Below are 16,608 nucleotides of genomic sequence, written 5' to 3'. Positions count from 1 at the left end.
TTTTTTTTGAATGAGACAGGATGAGAAAACCTACCCCAACCTACCCCATTGTTATCCCTACTCACCCCCAACCCCCCCACCCCACACACAGTGAACCTAAGGGCATTTTCGAGGCTTAGTATACATGGGGGAGAAGGGGGCGTGTTTCTCATGTGATTCAAAATTCAAACCACTGTATATAATAACTGCTCCCCCGCCAATAAATTAACCCAAATGGACACTCATTTTTCATCATCTTCCTCTCCGGTGAAGGTTCATTTGATGGAGCTGCTTCCCCCCGGGAAAAGGCTACTATCTAATGCCACAATGAAGATTATCCTAGTAACCATAGCCCTATTTCTCCTAGCTATGATCCCTCTCAACCTTTTCAGTCATTTTTCTTCACCATGGCCGTCCCCTGTGAGTACAAAACCAGGGAAGAAATGTGACATATTCCGTGGAAAATGGGTTCAGTACCCCAAAGGACCTTATTACACTAATGTAACTTGTCGTCACATCTTCGAACACCAGAACTGCATGAAGTTTGGCAGACCCGACACCGAGTTCTTAAAATGGAGGTGGAAACCCGATGAATGTGAGCTGCCTCTCTTTGATGCTGCGCAGTTCTTGGAGCTTGTTAGAGGGAAGTCAATGGCATTCATCGGGGACTCGCTGGCAAGAAACCAAATGGAATCTTTGGTGTGCCTCTTAGCCAGTGTAAGTACATTTCAGTTATAATGAATTCACTATGGTGAATGACATAATGAGGGAGATCCTATGATGTAGAAGCTACTTAGGTGCTCTCTGCTCATTTTTAGATCTTTAATTTCTAATTATGCTGATTGTTTTTCAGGAGGGAGATCCTATAGCTGTTTACAACATAAAATATCCACTAAGCAAAAGCTGTCTCTACACCGACTACAACTTCACTGTAGCATCGTTCTGGTCCCCATACTTGGTCAAGGACATCGATGCGAATCCCACTGCAGGGACCGCCAATAGCCTCATGAATGTCTTCGTAGATGAGGCACATGAGGCCTGGATGAGTCAAATTGAGAAATTTGACTATGTGATCGTCTCAGCTGGAATTTGGTTCTTAAAGCCACAAGTGTACTATGAAAATGGTGACATTGTTGGGTGCCATTTATGCCACACAAAAAAAGTTACAAACCTTACACCGCTCCATGGGTACAGAAAAGCTTTTCAGACGACTTTCAGAACCCTTTTGAGGTTAAAAAACTTCAAGGGAGTGACATTTTTGAGGACGGTGTCACCATCACACTTTGAGAATGGGGAGTGGTATACAGGAGGGCATTGTGTGAGGACTAAGCCAGTTTCCAGCAAAGAAATGAGGTTGGAAGGGCTGTATCCGGAGATGTACTCAACTCAAGTGGAGGAGCTGAAGGCAGCAGAAAAGTTAGGGAGGAAGAGGGGCTTAAAATTTAGATTGTTGGATACTACCGAGGCAATGGTGGTGAGGCCAGACGGGCATCCAAGCTATTATGCGAAAAGGGTAGATGAGAATGTCACGAGAGCTGACTGTGTCCACTGGTGCCTGCCTGGCCCCATTGATACTTGGAATGAGTTATTGCTTCAGATGTTGAAAATGGAAGGTGATAGTTCACTACGACAGTAGACTCGAGTAAAATTTGGATGAGAATTAGGTCGGATTATGAATAATTCAATTTATCATGCTTTACAATTAACCTTAATTGTAATTTGTGCAAGGATAGTGTACTTTCAGCATATAATTAAAAATTTATAATTAGTGTTTCTTATTTCTATCACAAAATATTGACTTAATTTCTCCGGTCCTCCTTAATTTAAAATTTTATCAAATACTTTTATTATTTTAAATTAAAAAGAAACCAAGTAAAAATAACAGATGAAATGATAAAATAAGTATTTAATAAAATTTTAAATCAATAAAGGTAAAATATATTTAGCCAATTCTTGAAAAGAGATCAAAGAAATTAACCCAAAAATATTTTGTTTAATCTAACATGATAAACAAGGTCCAGGATAGAAAATAAATCGTCACTTGTGGTTGCTCATTAATAATAAAGGTCTCACTTACAATTATGACGTATGGTTAGACATCTCTTCAATTGAATTGCTCAAGCCTACGATATTGAAATAGACTCTTTTTTTATAGGTACAAAAATTATATAAGTTTATATTTTTAAGTCTTATTATTTATATTGTAGTATCATTTATTTGTATTCTTATACTTCAGTTTTGTTTGTATCCTTATTCGACGACTTACTATATTTACAATAATACTATTTATTATATTTACAAATAATGTCATTGGTAATATTTAATTTATTTTTTAATATTAAATATTCATAAAATGAACCATTCAATAAATCCCAATAACTCCACCTGTATTTTGAAATTTTTACTACTTTTTGACCCTCTAAAATAGTCGAATTTTAAAATGCTAATTTTTAGTTCTCTTCTAATTTTTACAAACAAATAATCTATTTGTTAAAATTTGCTTTTTTTAAATAAAAAAAAAAAAAAAAAAAAGACAAAGAATCTTTAATTATATTTTTAATTTTTACTATTTGAAATTCTAAATTCGTTGTTAATATATGATCATTATCAATGTATTAAATTGTATTATTGGTAAATAATACCTTCTATATTACATTAAATAAAGCTATAAATGTAACTTATTATTATTTATTTTATTATTATTAAATCATTTTTCATCAATTTTTAAAAACATATATATATATATATATATATATATATATATATATATATATATATATATATATATTACCTTTTACAATTTTGTGCTTTGAAAATATTTTTTTAATAAATTAAATTAAATTTATTTTTAATGATACAGTGTGGATTTATGCCAATTTCACTCCAGATTTTCAGAGGAACAACTCCACTCTGATACTAGATTTTTCTTCCAAATAAATGCCATGCGAAGTATTGAGAATGCAAATACTACTCTTAAGAAAAAAAGTGGTGTTCCATTTTTTATCCACCTTAATTTAATTTAAGTTTAAATAATATTTTTAATAGTTTTAAGTATTAAGTTATTTATTTAGGTTAGTGAGTATTGGGTAAATCAACTTAATAATATAAAATAAATTAATAACTTAATTTAATTCATTAAATAAATTAAGTATGTTTGGTAAAATAACTTAATAATATGATTTAAAGTAAAAAATAATTTTAAATAATAAATAAAAATAATTAATTTATTTTTAAGTTTATATCTTCATTTTATCTTTTTACCCATATTTGTTCTAGTGACCTCCACGATCTTTTTTATTACTCCATGACCTCTATTGTTATTCAACATCTTTTGTCCTAATTTTAATTTATAAGGATAAATATGTCAATTTAATGATTTAAAATAAATTTTAAGTTAATTTTATCAAACAACCTTAAGTAAAAATTAAGTAATAAGTTTTAAGTCAACAACTTAAATATAATTTAATATAAAATTAACTTAACTCATTAAATAATAAGTATTAAGTTTTAGCAAACACTCCTTAGAGTTGAACTTAAAATTTATTACTTTTTTTTTTTTTTTTTTAAGTTTGTTTTGTAAAATTAACTTAAAATTTATTTTAAGTTATCAAATTAACATTTTTACCTTTATCAATTATAATTAATATTTATCATCATTAATTTTAACTAATATTTATTTTTATTAAACTTAAGTAATAAATTTGTTTATTAAACACCCAAACTTAAAATATTTTAGATATATAAGATAATTTTAAAATATTTATTATAGAAAATGAATCATGGATGTGGAATTATGATTCTTAAATATATTCTCATGAAAATATCAGTAATCAAAGATATTTTGATTTTATGAATATATATATATATATATATATAGGCGGATATATTAAAAAAAATTCAATAAGCCTAAAATTCATCAAAACTCATGAAAATGTAAAAAAAAAATCATAAAAATGTAATTAAAAATATAATAAATATTTTAAAATTGTTTTGTTGAATAACTTTATATATATATGATATAATTTATCATATTTGATAATAATATTTTATATATCGATAAAAAAATATAAATTTTATAAGTGCACATTCATTATTAAATGACATTAAATATTATCTTATAATAATATTATAATATTTGATTATAATATGTATAATTTTATAATATATTTAATATTAAAATTATGATATATTTAATTTAATTGTATTAAATGTAAAATAAATGATGATATATGTATAATTTTTTAATGTTTAATTAATATATTAATGATATTAAAAACACTATGAAGAAAATTATCATGATAATTTTTATATTTTTGATAATTAATTAAATAAAAAAATTTATTTGATTATAAAATAATTATAATTAATTTGTTCTTTAAAATATTTTTTTAATATTTTGTTTATATAATAACTTTTAATATATGTATATCATGACATAGTAAATTTACCAAGGGTAAGCCCAATAGTGGGTAAGGTTTATGTCAAACCTTTTGTTTGGGGGTTCGAGTCCCCTTACCTGCAAGCAGAAAATTAAGGCATTTTACAATAGCTCACAATCCCTGCTTCGCCAATTAATTAGTAAATGCCAAAATTTTGGCCAATTAATCAGTAAATGCCCAAATTTTGACAAAACACGTCAATTTTTTTGGATATTTCTACCCTCTGTTTTGCTTCCACAACCACCGAAACGCAATATTTTGACGAAAATTCTCTAAAATTTATGGAAATTTTCATCCATGTTCTCATTGGATGTAGACAAATAGGACAAAAAAAATAGAGTTTAAAAATAAATTAACTATTTTGATATAATAATTAAAATCATTTTTAATTTTAAGTTGTGATGCTAAGTTAGTTTATAAAAAATATTTAATTTATTTTGTGACTTAAATTAAATTATTAAGTTACTAAGTCATTAAATTGATTTATCAAACACCCTCAAATTATTAATTTAAAACTTATTACTTAATTTTTGCTTCAATTATTAAGATTATTTGATAAAGTTAAAATTCAATTTAAAACACCACATTGACATATTTCATCTTCTTAAATTTAAGTAATATTCATCCTCATTAATTTGAATTTATATTTATTTTCATTAATTTAAGTAATAAATTTATCTATAAAACATTCATATTTAAAGTATTATTATAAATACATAATATACAAAAATTGAGTATCATACTTTTAAAAAGTCAATCTACTAGTATGGGTAAATAAAGTAAAAATAATTTAAAATTAAAAATAAGTCAATTATTTTTATTTAATATTAAAATTAAAATTAATTTTAAGTTATTTGATAAGATATTTTATCAAATATATTTAATTTATTTAATAATTTAAATTAAATTATTGAATCATTAAGTTGATTTCCGGAACATCCTCATATTCTATGGTTGATGACAATTTTTTTTTTTATTCCAAGCTGTTAAACGTCAATGAAAATTTCATAGGTTGAGGCGACCTCATAAATGTCAGTATAAATATTGAATATTCTGAAAATGCATAAACAAAATAATAAATTGACTGATATTAAACGAGTCACGTCATCATGTTTCTCGAATTTGTAAGAAAAACTTCACAAGTAGATTGCTTCGCCCAAGGATATAGACTTGATACAAGTCGACATACTTGCTTCTGATGACAGCATATCGATGGACCTCTAAACCTAGCAAAAAGGAAAGCGACTCCACTATATAATAATAATGACAAAAGAAAAGAAAAGTAGAGAAAGCTAATGCTTTGATGCCCTCTGCTTCCAGAAGTAGATCCCAAGTGATGCAGACATGGGAAATTATGAGTTAGTGAAGGAGAAGCCTAAGAGGAAGAAGCCCATTCATTTCACATATCAACACTCCAAACCCATAAAGCTAGAAGACACTAAAAAAAGAGCCCGTGTGCCCCATTAAGGGTGCTGCAATCATCCATACCTTCACCCCCAAGCCACGCCAATGTCACTTCATGAAGATAAAAAAGAAAAGAAACAACACAACCCCATTCACTTGAATAGGCTTACACTGCATTAAGCACTAACCACCATGAGGTGGCACCATAAGTGGTATTTATTTACTGAGCCTAAAAAGGTTGACTATATGATGAGATGAGATGAGATGTATCTATCATAATTCTATGGGAATGCCTACAGCTACAGCCCACTCCCTTCATACCCATTACAGATGCTGCAATTTTCAATGCTGTTTTACGTGCATTCTGCGTCAAAGTGTCTAACTCTTGTTAGATGACAAATCCCATCGGCCTGTTGCTTTCCATGTTTATTTGGGTTCCAACCACAGGGAATAAGAAAAAGCAACCGGAGTTTGGTTTCTAAATGTGTTTAATGATGTATAATGATGCCTCACCAGAAAAAAGAGGGTAAAGATGCAATGTATGGTAGCTTATATGGTTGGTAAGCACATTGGCACAGATTTGAAAATGAACAGTTTGAAATCTATGATTGCATGTGATGATATAAATCTGAAGTCTAGACTCTTATCATCATCATTCTTCAACCCCATATATATAACCCTAGCAAATGCTAGGCTTCTTGCTTCACATATAGATAGATTTTTCCCAATGAGGGTTCCTGCCATTGAGCCTCCCAATGGGAAGAACACACCACACAGCACCCCCCAGAAGGTTATTCACCTGTCCCTAACCCTGATTCTCCTCACTCTAATCCCTCTCTGTCTGATGAACAGATCACCAACACCAGTGCAGTCTCCCAAGATTCATACTGGGGGTTCAACCAGCCTAGCAATCAAGAAGAAATGTGATATGTTCAGTGGAAGATGGGTTCCGTATCCCAATGGGCCTTACTACACTAATGCAACTTGTCGAGAGATAATCCCTCAGCAAAATTGTATCAAGTTTGGGAGACCCGACACCGAGTTCTTGAAATGGAGGTGGAAACCAGATGGATGTGAACTACCTCGCTTTGATCCTGTTCAGTTCTTGGAGCTTGTTAGAGGGAAGTCGATAGGGTTCGTTGGGGATTCTGTGGGAAGAAACCAAATGCAATCATTGCTTTGTCTCTTAGCTAATGTAAGTGCCTAATAAGTCATTATAGTTAGTGTTTGGTTTATGATAATTGCTTGGCATGCTCACTTTAATAAAGTCTCACTACATAGAGATTAGCATATTCCAAGCTAAAACCAAATATTGAGTACTACTGAAGTTTGTCTTCACTCTTCAGACCTGACTGAACTCTAATCTCCATCTTTCAGGTTACCTATCCAGTGGACATTTCTTATAAATATACATCAGATACAAACTTCAGACGGTGGTTCTATACTGATTACAAATTTACCCTAGCAACATTCTGGTCCCCGTTCTTGGTTAAAGCCAAAGATGCAGACCCCAAAGGTCACTCCTTTAACAACCTCATGAACCTCCACTTAGACACGGTTGATGAGGCCTGGGCGGCTCAGATTGAAAATTTCGACTATGTGATCATCTCAGCAGGGCAATGGTTCTTTCGACCACTGATTTTCTATGAAAAAGGTCAGGTTGTTGGGTGTCATGGGTGCAATGAAAAGAACATAACAGAGGTTACCAAGTTCTATGGATACAGGAAAGCCTTCCGGACCTCCTTCAGAACCCTGCAGAATCTTAAAAACTACAAGGGCCTGACATTTTTAAGGACATTCTCACCAGCACACTTTGAGAATGGGGCATGGAATGAAGGAGGGAATTGTGTGAGGACAAGGCCCTTTACAAAACAAGAAATGAAGTTGGATGATTATAATTTGGAGTTCTACTTGACTCAGGTGGAGGAATTAAGGGCAGCAGAAAGGGAAGGGAGAAAGAGAGGCTTGGAATTTAGGCTGCTAGATGTTACAGAAGCTATGGTGCTAAGGCCAGATGGACATCCAAATCATTATGAGCACTCACCACATAAGAATGTGACAATAGCTGACTGTGTTCACTGGTGTACCCCGGGTCCCATTGATACATGGAACGAATTTTTGCTTCAAATGTTGAAGATGGAAGGTGAAAGATCATTTGATGGAACGCTTCAGCAAAAAGCTGGATGAGAGTTGGATAAATTTTCATAAGCATTTTACCAATTATATTTATTAATTCTTGCATCTGAAGTACATATTGTTATCTACAATTATTTCAAACATATACTAGGAGAATAAAAAAAAAAAAAATGTATTATAAAGGGCCCTATCTATTGGATGTGTTAATCAACGAGTCTTAAATTTTTTTTTCCACTTTTCCTTTCCTTTGACTCTATACTTGCAAGTCCTCTCATATGAATCTAGAACATTTTGTGATCATATTGATGACTATTTTATCTTCTATAATTCACCCGGGAAACAAGACAGAATTATCTGACCATCTAATTTGCCATTTACATTTCATACTCACAATTCTCTGATCATCCTAATTTAAGCGTATGTCTCTTTGGTGGATTCATCTATATCTGGTTTTTCATCTTCTTTTAGATAACAAGTATAAATGTGAAAGGTTATAACAAAGTTCATGAACTAGGATGGATAACACGGTTTTTACACTTACACAAAACTCAAAGGATGAGGAAGCCTATTTAACAAAAAAATAAAATAAAATTCTGAAGGATGGGGATTAACATCATTTGATGCAAACCCTGATGGGATATTAATATTATTTTGGAAAATCAGGGCATTCAGTGTTAATTCAGAAGCATCGAGGGCCGATATTTATTTTTTGGTAACACCTCAAAGGAGCTCCAATGCAGTTTTAAGGGGTTAGACCTTCAACATAGATTAACCGCATGATGGTATATGATAATATTTCCAGAATTTTAGCAGTTCTTAAAAACTCCCTCAATTCCTAACCTCCAATATGATGCACCTGCCTCCTGCTATTGGTGTCTATTTTGCATCATTTTGTATTTTTCTAGGTAATTTAAACAGCCTTCATCTATTCATCTATTCATCTATTATAATCATTTGAATTGATGTAGCAACCTAGCCTCAGAGTTGGCACAAGTATAAACTTGAGAAAAGAGCCAATGACATTTCATAATATACATAAACATTTTCATACAACCAGGAGCAAAAGAAATAGCAATATCAAGAAGAAAGAAATACTTCACAACTTCTAGTTCAGCATGGGAACAACAACTTCAGGAAAAATGACGTGTTAGGATGATCTTCAGAAAGAAATCTTGATGAAGACCAAGATGTGCAGGGCTAAAATGTAAAGCACAAAAGCAGACCTGAGTAGCATGAGCCTCTTTTGGATCTCAGTTCGACCGCCAATGTTATGAGGCTTGTTTCTTCCAAACCGATTCCTAGCAGTATTCACATCTGTATTGCTGGTTTGAAATCTCCTCCACAGCCCATTTAATCTTTCTAGCTCCTGCTCCTTCAGATGAATTTCACTCACCAGACCCTCTGCTTGTGCCTACAACAAGACAAAATAGATGGAAAAGAAACTTCTTAAATTGACATTGATAAAACCCATGGCTAAAATGTTTATGATTGCATAAAAACTAAAAATAAAACTAAGATATAATAAAAATGACCTGCTTTGCTGCTAATTGCTCAATTAGGCTATGAAGCTGTTTATCCAATATCTTCTCTCTCTGAACTGCATAACAGAACTTGCTTCAAAATAAAATTGCATAATATTACAGCCAAAATGTGGTTATGATATAATTTTTTACTATTCTGCAGGGTCTTGTTTTCTTTAGTAGACTGGGTTATGAGGAATGGATTTTTCTGAACCCAAGTCCAGATTGTATTTTTGGGTACTAATTGAATTGAGAGAGAACTGCAATACTTAGAGTAGACAGGGTGACAATATTGAAACTTTATAAATGCCACATCAATTGCCCCTGCATTTAATCACCCTCAAAATGGATGTAGACACACTCCCAAACCACACAAATATTTGTGTTTTAATTGTGTTTGTTCTTTTTCTTATTCTACATGATTTTTGCATGACAATTTTCATTGAATCCAACTTGATTTAACGACCATGTCTAGGGTGAAGTACCTATGGCAGTGGCAGAATGAACAAGGAGTTCACAAGGCATTACAGGGCAAGTCAAAGAAACCTACTTCAATGGCGGATGAGATATTGGAGGAGATGGATGAAAAGACTGTAAGTGCAATCTGTCTAAATCTCTTTAATTTACAATGTTAACCTGACTATAAAGCAAATGGTAAAATATTTGAAAAAGCTTGTAGTTTATGTCAAAAGTCTTTTACTCTAATGTTGTAGGTTTCCTTACATATTTGATCATGTGTACTAAACCCGATATCACACTTACAGTGAGTGTTGTTAGTAGAAATATGGCAAATTCTGGAACAAAGCATCAGAATGCAATAAAATGGATTCTCAGCTAACTTGTAGGCATCTGTGATTCAAGACTTTTTTTTTATCAGAATGGTGCATCAGAAACTGTTGTTTGATATGTAGATGCAGATTCTACTGGAGACCTGATTCCAGGAAATCTATGAAAGGCTATATATTTATCTTTTTTGGTGGACCCATTTGTTGGAAGTCAATATGCAAGGTACAGTTGCTTAATCTACAATAGAAGTAGAGTATATGACAGTAACTAAAGTAGAAAACGAAGCTATATTATGGCTTAAAGATTTTGTGGAACAACTTGGTTTTGAGTCAAATATTATATTGTTACATTTTGATAGTCAAAGTGTCCTTCATTTGCCAAAGAATCAGATTTTTCATGATAGCACCAAAAATATTAGTGTAAGGTATCACAAACTGAAAAAGTGAACTTCTTTCAGAAGCAAAAGAGAATGTAGCTCCCATGTTAACTAGGATATTCCTAGATAAGTTCAAGTGTTACTGATGGCATCATCTAGTTTCATCTTACGGAAGATGTTAGGTTAAGTACTACTACTACCCTTGAAGGAGTACAACTTAGTCCCTTCACATGGATTCATCTACAAGCTGTCACCAAGATTTGTTGATTGGGATACAAGCTAAGGTGGAGAGTATGGTGAGGTGTCCTGCTATCCTTAGCAGATCGGGCTGGGCATGGACTTTTTTGGTCCACATCTAGGTTGCATTTTTTGAATGTTTATTGCATGTATTTCATGGGGTGTATATTGTACCTTTCTAATGATAATTAGAGTTGGATTAGGTGAGAGCAACCATACTGAGATTTGAGAGGTTGAGAATATTGGGACCTTGTAAATGCCCCATTAAATTTGATGCCTCCCTCCTCTGTGGATATAGACACACCACTGAACTACAGAAATTTGTTGATTTTACTTATATTTGTTCTTATTATTGCTTGACTTCTGCATAACAGTAATCATACATAAATTTTCAGAAAATTTTATTTCACATAAATAAAATGGAGGGTAGCACTGAGTTTATATACTAAAATGATGTAACAAAAGGAGGAGACAAGGGTAGGGAAGGAATCAGTGACAGTATGGGAAAGGATTCTTGATTTTTTATAACAAGGATCAAGTTTTTATCACTATGAAAGATTAAAATGCAATAAAGCTACAGAACTGCAGTTCCAGTACATACCTACGGGTAGTCAAAAGCCTACTTCCTGGAAGCAGGCTTTTAGAAGAGAGAAGTACTAGGGTTTTAAAAGTTTAAGAGTGGCTCAAAAGTGTGTCATTGATACTTCTTTCCCTTTCAAATTCACACAATCCACATGCTTCCACTAAATTACAGCCATACTTCCAGGATGATCATCATGAACAATATATCCACAGTGCAGAGTACACCTAGCAGCTTGTTAAAATTTGGTCATATTTTAAAATTTTTTAAGATTTTCTTTCCAGTTTGAACAATGGTAACATGTCAGTATTTTAAAATATTTAACCAATTTCAATCATACATTCGCATACTAAATTTTCAGTATTTTTTGAAATATTTTAATAATTAAAAAATTAAAGCTTTTATTTACCTGTTCCAACCCAATTCAAGATACAGACTCATGCCAACCAAACAAAGAAAAAGAGGAAGGGGGGTGGGGGGGACCACACCAAAGGGTACAATTAGATCTGATTTAGCTTCTTCAGATTTCTTTCGGTTTTCATTTATCAATATAAGTTTCTTTTGTTCCACATCCACCAAGATTACAGACCTGGAGTAAACTCTTGAAAACATCTACATTGAACAAAGAAATAAAGACCAACATATCTTACATGATATTGATGGAAAGTCTGAATGTTTGAAAAGGAGTATATTGAAAGAAAAAAAAATTCTTATAAACCAAGTTGGATAGCTTATGGTCATCAATTGAAAGTTGGAGGTTTAACTTAGAAACACATTCTAGGCTCATGAAGTAGAAGTTACCTGGGGAAGGCTGTTTCAGTGCATTATCCTGCACTTTTGACCATTTTTTCTCTAAATCTTGAACTGTCTCTTCCATCGAAGACTGAGAGATTAAACAGGTTTTCGGAAAATAAATATAAAGGGAATAAAATTGAGAAAGAAAGAAAAAAAGAAAAGGGAATTTTAATAGAAGAGGAATGGTGCAACGAACCAGTTCTTTTCTCTTGCTCTCCAACTTGTCTAGAATAGAAGATTTGGAAGCATCTGTGTCTGCTTGAGCTTCAATTGTTGTCTTAGATTCAACCACCACATCACCTGATTTTCGAGATTGGCTGGTATTAAGTGTAGGTTGTGCACTTTCCAGCTCAATCCTCAAATTGTTCTCATTCTCATCCATTTCCTGTAAGGCAAAAATACTCAATAGAGAAATTCCTTTGATAGGCAAAAAGGGATATAAATTAAAAGGTGCTAAACAAAACAGAGCTCCAATCATAGCACACAGAAAGTATAAATAGAGCATCAAGTGGAAAAGGCAGAAGAAAAAACTACAAAAACCCACACGCCAGTTACACACTCCTTAAACAATCAACAAACTCAAGAAAAAAAAACTATTTTTCACTGCTAAAGAATCCTAGATCAAACACATAGTTTGTAGGAAAGACTCTTTCAAAGCCTGCACTCTTTGCACACACAGAAAAACAAAGTCAAAGGGGTCATCCTCCGCACATTTGAGTGTTGATTGCCCAGAAAACTGCCATGTCAACTAAACAACAATACTTTAACTGATTGTGGAAGCACCCATGGAATTCAAAATAATGAAAGCAATATCACAAATTGCAACCCTTTCTACAGTGGACAAGAATATGGTGAGCTGACTCCTCAATGATTTTACACAAACATCACCTATTAATCAAGTCCTAACCCTCGTAAGTTGATTAGTTCTCAAAATCTTCTTGCATACTGTCTCTCAAGCAAACAAACCACCCTGTAAAGAGGCCTCTAAACCCCACACCTCCTCCATAAGAGAGGAATGTGATCCACCAGGAGATAGTGACATACAGAAAGATTTTACAGAGAAGCACCCATTCTTAGCACACCTCTACACTATTCAATAGTGAAATCTTAATCAATTAGAATCAGAAAGAAACATAATTTATGATTGTTGGTTCATTTCAATCAACTAGTAAAAATCATATAATTGACTACAACATTTATTTTTATAAATAAAGTATCACAGCATTGAACTACTCAGAAATTTAACTACATCCAGTCTCTATAAATAAAGGTAACCCATACAGAAGCATCTTCAGAAATTTAACTATAGACACAGTCAAGAGAGCATTCCAGTATATTACGAACCTCATAAAGAGAAAAATCTATCCACAATCTTCTTAAACCAACAGGCTCAAAAGGTTGGAAATGCTGTTTGAGACTAAAATCAATTTGTGAAAGTCATTTCTCCAAACTAATCTTCTTAATATCAGTGGCTTATTTCTTAATGATGATAACCTAAAGGCCTCAAAACTAATCCAGACAGTGTGGTCCAGATATTTTAAAACAAATGCTCGTAATAACAATTAAGTACCTCAAGGGTGAAACTGAAACCCAACAAACTACAGAAGATCATGAGCTACTTTCAACCACCACTTGGGGTAAGCTCAAAATATTAGGAGGGCAAAAAAAACAAAAACTCATTTGATTTGTAATGATAACTGAAGATGGATGGAACCATCAGTAACCTATTCTAAATAATAATAATAAAGACATATACCTCCATTGAAAGATGCTCAGCATCATAATGACTTGATAACTTAGTGAAGTATGCTAACACGTTCTTAAAAATCATGAACCATCAATTTGAGTTTCTCTTCCAACTTCCTCCAAAACACCAGCTTCTAGACATATTCAAATAACATTTGAGGAAAAAGAAAATAGTTTTCTATAGAAAGTAAAATGCTATCATGTGATTGTGCTTACAAAGAAAAATGAAAAAAAAAACAAAAACAAAAACAAAAAAAAAAAAAACCCAAAAGGACTTCAATAAAATAGATGTTCTAAGTACTAGGCATGTGTTCCAAAGAAATAACAAACTACTACTCTGAGGGATGACAACTGAAGTAGAATATAGAAAAAGGTTCTGGAACCTCAGCCCACCTTTAACTTCATTTTAAGAAATTCTGCTTCCTGCAATTTTTCCTGTATTTTATTCTCACAATTTAATATAGCCTTGTCATATGCAGCATTTTCTTCTTGCAGCGTCTCCGCTCTCAGTTGAGCCTGGTCATAAGGATTTGCAACAAGTCAACAGACATAGAAGGAAAAGTAATACATTTGACATAAAATTGGTCAGCTTTCAGAACCAAACCATCCAAATTGTTAACCATATGCAAGAACAGTATATCGTACACACTGATATAAAAGTTCTCAGACATTATGACTGGTGATATAACTCCCCCGTTCAAGACACTATAAATGGATGATATAAACAGGCTAAACAACATTGACTGAATAATGAAGAACCACAGCCCATTTCTCCCGACTTCAAAATTTTCCATTCATGAAACATGAAAATCAATTGTCAATCTAGACGTCTGCCACTTTGTTGGGACAAAAACCAAAATTTTTGTTGTTAGCCTGATTTGTGCAGCCCATCCTCCACATCAATCAGATACACAGGAATCTTACATCAAACTCAACAAGGAATCTTTATAACATTTCTATGCATATAGGGTCATGAGAACAACTAGAATAATAATTTTAAGACCTATATGAATATTCCAGAATATAGTTTGGTTTAAGAAAAGGGCTCCCAGGTTTTCCTTTAGACTCTGGCTGCTGTGTCATAGGATGATAAAATTTTTCACTATCTAAAGAATGCACTTACGGTATATAATTCCGTGGCCGAATTGTAATAAAAAAATTCAAAGCCCAAGAGAGGAAACAAATAAATTGCGTGAATATATATATATATATATATATATATATATATATATTTCCCAAAATTGTACCCAAGAGATAGAATTAAAATTCAGACACCCACATGGAAAACCCACGAATTTGAAAAGATAAACGTAAAAGATATATTTTTGGCAGCCGAAATGCAATCATAATACTAAGACCCACAAGGGAAATCGTCCATAATTCAAAAAACAAATGCATCCCATATATTGTTAAAGAAGCGTAGCAGCAAAAACTGAAGAAAAAAAAATAAAAGAAAGAGAAAAAAAATCCCCAATTTGAAGGATACAGAAACAACATAGAACCGTGCGCAGGAATTGGAATGGAAAATTAAAGACCCAGATGAAAATTGAGGAGCACCTGTTGGCGGGTAGCGGAGTGGGAGTTCAACTGCAGGGCAAGATCGGCATTGGAAGCGAGGGAGTGGGCATGGAGGTGTGGAAGGCGTTGGGAGATATCAGATGGGGGGATTCTGAGCCGCAGATCCTGGATGGTACGGCGGAGAGAAGCAGCTTTCCCATCCAACTCCCTGACGTAGTTGAGCTGATCGGGAGAGAAAACAATTGGGATTGAATTGGCGTCGTCCTCGTCGTTGGATTGACCACCCCCTCCCACCACATCGGCTGCCCATGCTATCAGTCCTGCCATTTCTCTATCGCTCCCTCTCCTCACAATCTCCCTTCTTCAACTTCTCAGTCCGTCTTCGCAGTTGGTAATCGTGGTGAGACCGTCAAAGTCCTCGTAACTTGTAACTTTATTATGTAAAGAATTTCAATCTTAAAAAGTTAAAATAATTATTCAAATTTTGTTAAAATAAATCTAATTTAGCGTTGGAAATTATGTTGAAGAAATCATATATAGAAAATAGTTTTTTTGACTTTTTTTCCATGGAAGTATAACAAATTTATATATAATATTAAAGTTATTAAAATATTTTTATATTTTTAATTTTTATTCAAAACATTATATAAAAAATAACCAAAATCGATAAGGCTGTATTTGCTTTGGAAAATGTTTTAAAAATTTTTATTTTCTAAAAATTATTTTTATTTTTTATATTTTCTTTTTTTTTAAATGCATTTGATTAATAAAAATCAACTTGTTTTTTGAAAAATAAAAGGGTTTAACCTAACTTGTTTTACACTTTACCACTTTACATTCAAAATCCAATAGTTTACCCTCCAAACTTCTTAAATACCAATTATACAAATAAGTGAAGGTAAAATCATCATTTGAAACAATCAAACCCCTAAAATCTCTTCCATCTTCGATCTTCTGCCTTGCTCTTATTTCTTGAAGCTCTAAAATCTCTTTGTGTAGGGTCAAGTGTTGTGCAAGGTTATATATATATATTTTATATTAAATATTAATTAAAGCTCAAAAAATTCAAGATTTTTTAGTTAAAAAAAAAAA

General features: G+C 32.5%; 3 protein-coding genes across 3 annotated transcripts; 2 read left to right on the top strand and 1 right to left on the bottom strand.

Annotated features, from left to right (window-relative positions):
- Window positions 1–186: 186 nt before the first annotated feature.
- On the top strand, window positions 187–1,763 carry LOC100266979 (protein trichome birefringence-like 19). Its single transcript, XM_010662215.3, has 2 exons — window positions 187–696; window positions 833–1,763. The coding sequence occupies exons 1-2, from the start codon at window positions 214–216 to the stop codon at window positions 1,613–1,615; spliced, it is 1,266 nt and encodes a 421-aa protein (XP_010660517.2). The 5' UTR covers window positions 187–213; the 3' UTR covers window positions 1,616–1,763.
- A 4,495-nt stretch (window positions 1,764–6,258) lies between these two features.
- On the top strand, window positions 6,259–8,192 carry LOC100261795 (protein trichome birefringence-like 19). Its single transcript, XM_002279382.5, has 2 exons — window positions 6,259–7,017; window positions 7,200–8,192. Exons 1-2 carry the CDS (start codon window positions 6,355–6,357, stop codon window positions 8,007–8,009), a joined length of 1,473 nt encoding a protein of 490 aa, XP_002279418.4. The 5' UTR covers window positions 6,259–6,354; the 3' UTR covers window positions 8,010–8,192.
- A 767-nt stretch (window positions 8,193–8,959) lies between these two features.
- On the bottom strand, window positions 8,960–16,048 carry LOC100267021 (uncharacterized). Its single transcript, XM_002282920.4, has 6 exons — window positions 15,556–16,048; window positions 14,392–14,514; window positions 12,449–12,637; window positions 12,259–12,340; window positions 9,491–9,555; window positions 8,960–9,369 (listed from the first exon to the last, which is right to left on the bottom strand). Exons 1-6 carry the CDS (start codon window positions 15,841–15,843, stop codon window positions 9,118–9,120), a joined length of 999 nt encoding a protein of 332 aa, XP_002282956.1. The 5' UTR covers window positions 15,844–16,048; the 3' UTR covers window positions 8,960–9,117.
- Between the last annotated feature and the right edge of the window lie 560 nt (window positions 16,049–16,608).

This window comes from Vitis vinifera, chromosome 14, assembly GCF_030704535.1.
Source record: "Vitis vinifera cultivar Pinot Noir 40024 chromosome 14, ASM3070453v1".
NCBI classification, from domain to species: Eukaryota; Viridiplantae; Streptophyta; class Magnoliopsida; order Vitales; family Vitaceae; genus Vitis; species Vitis vinifera.
This window is presented reverse-complemented; position numbering and strand designations above follow the sequence as displayed.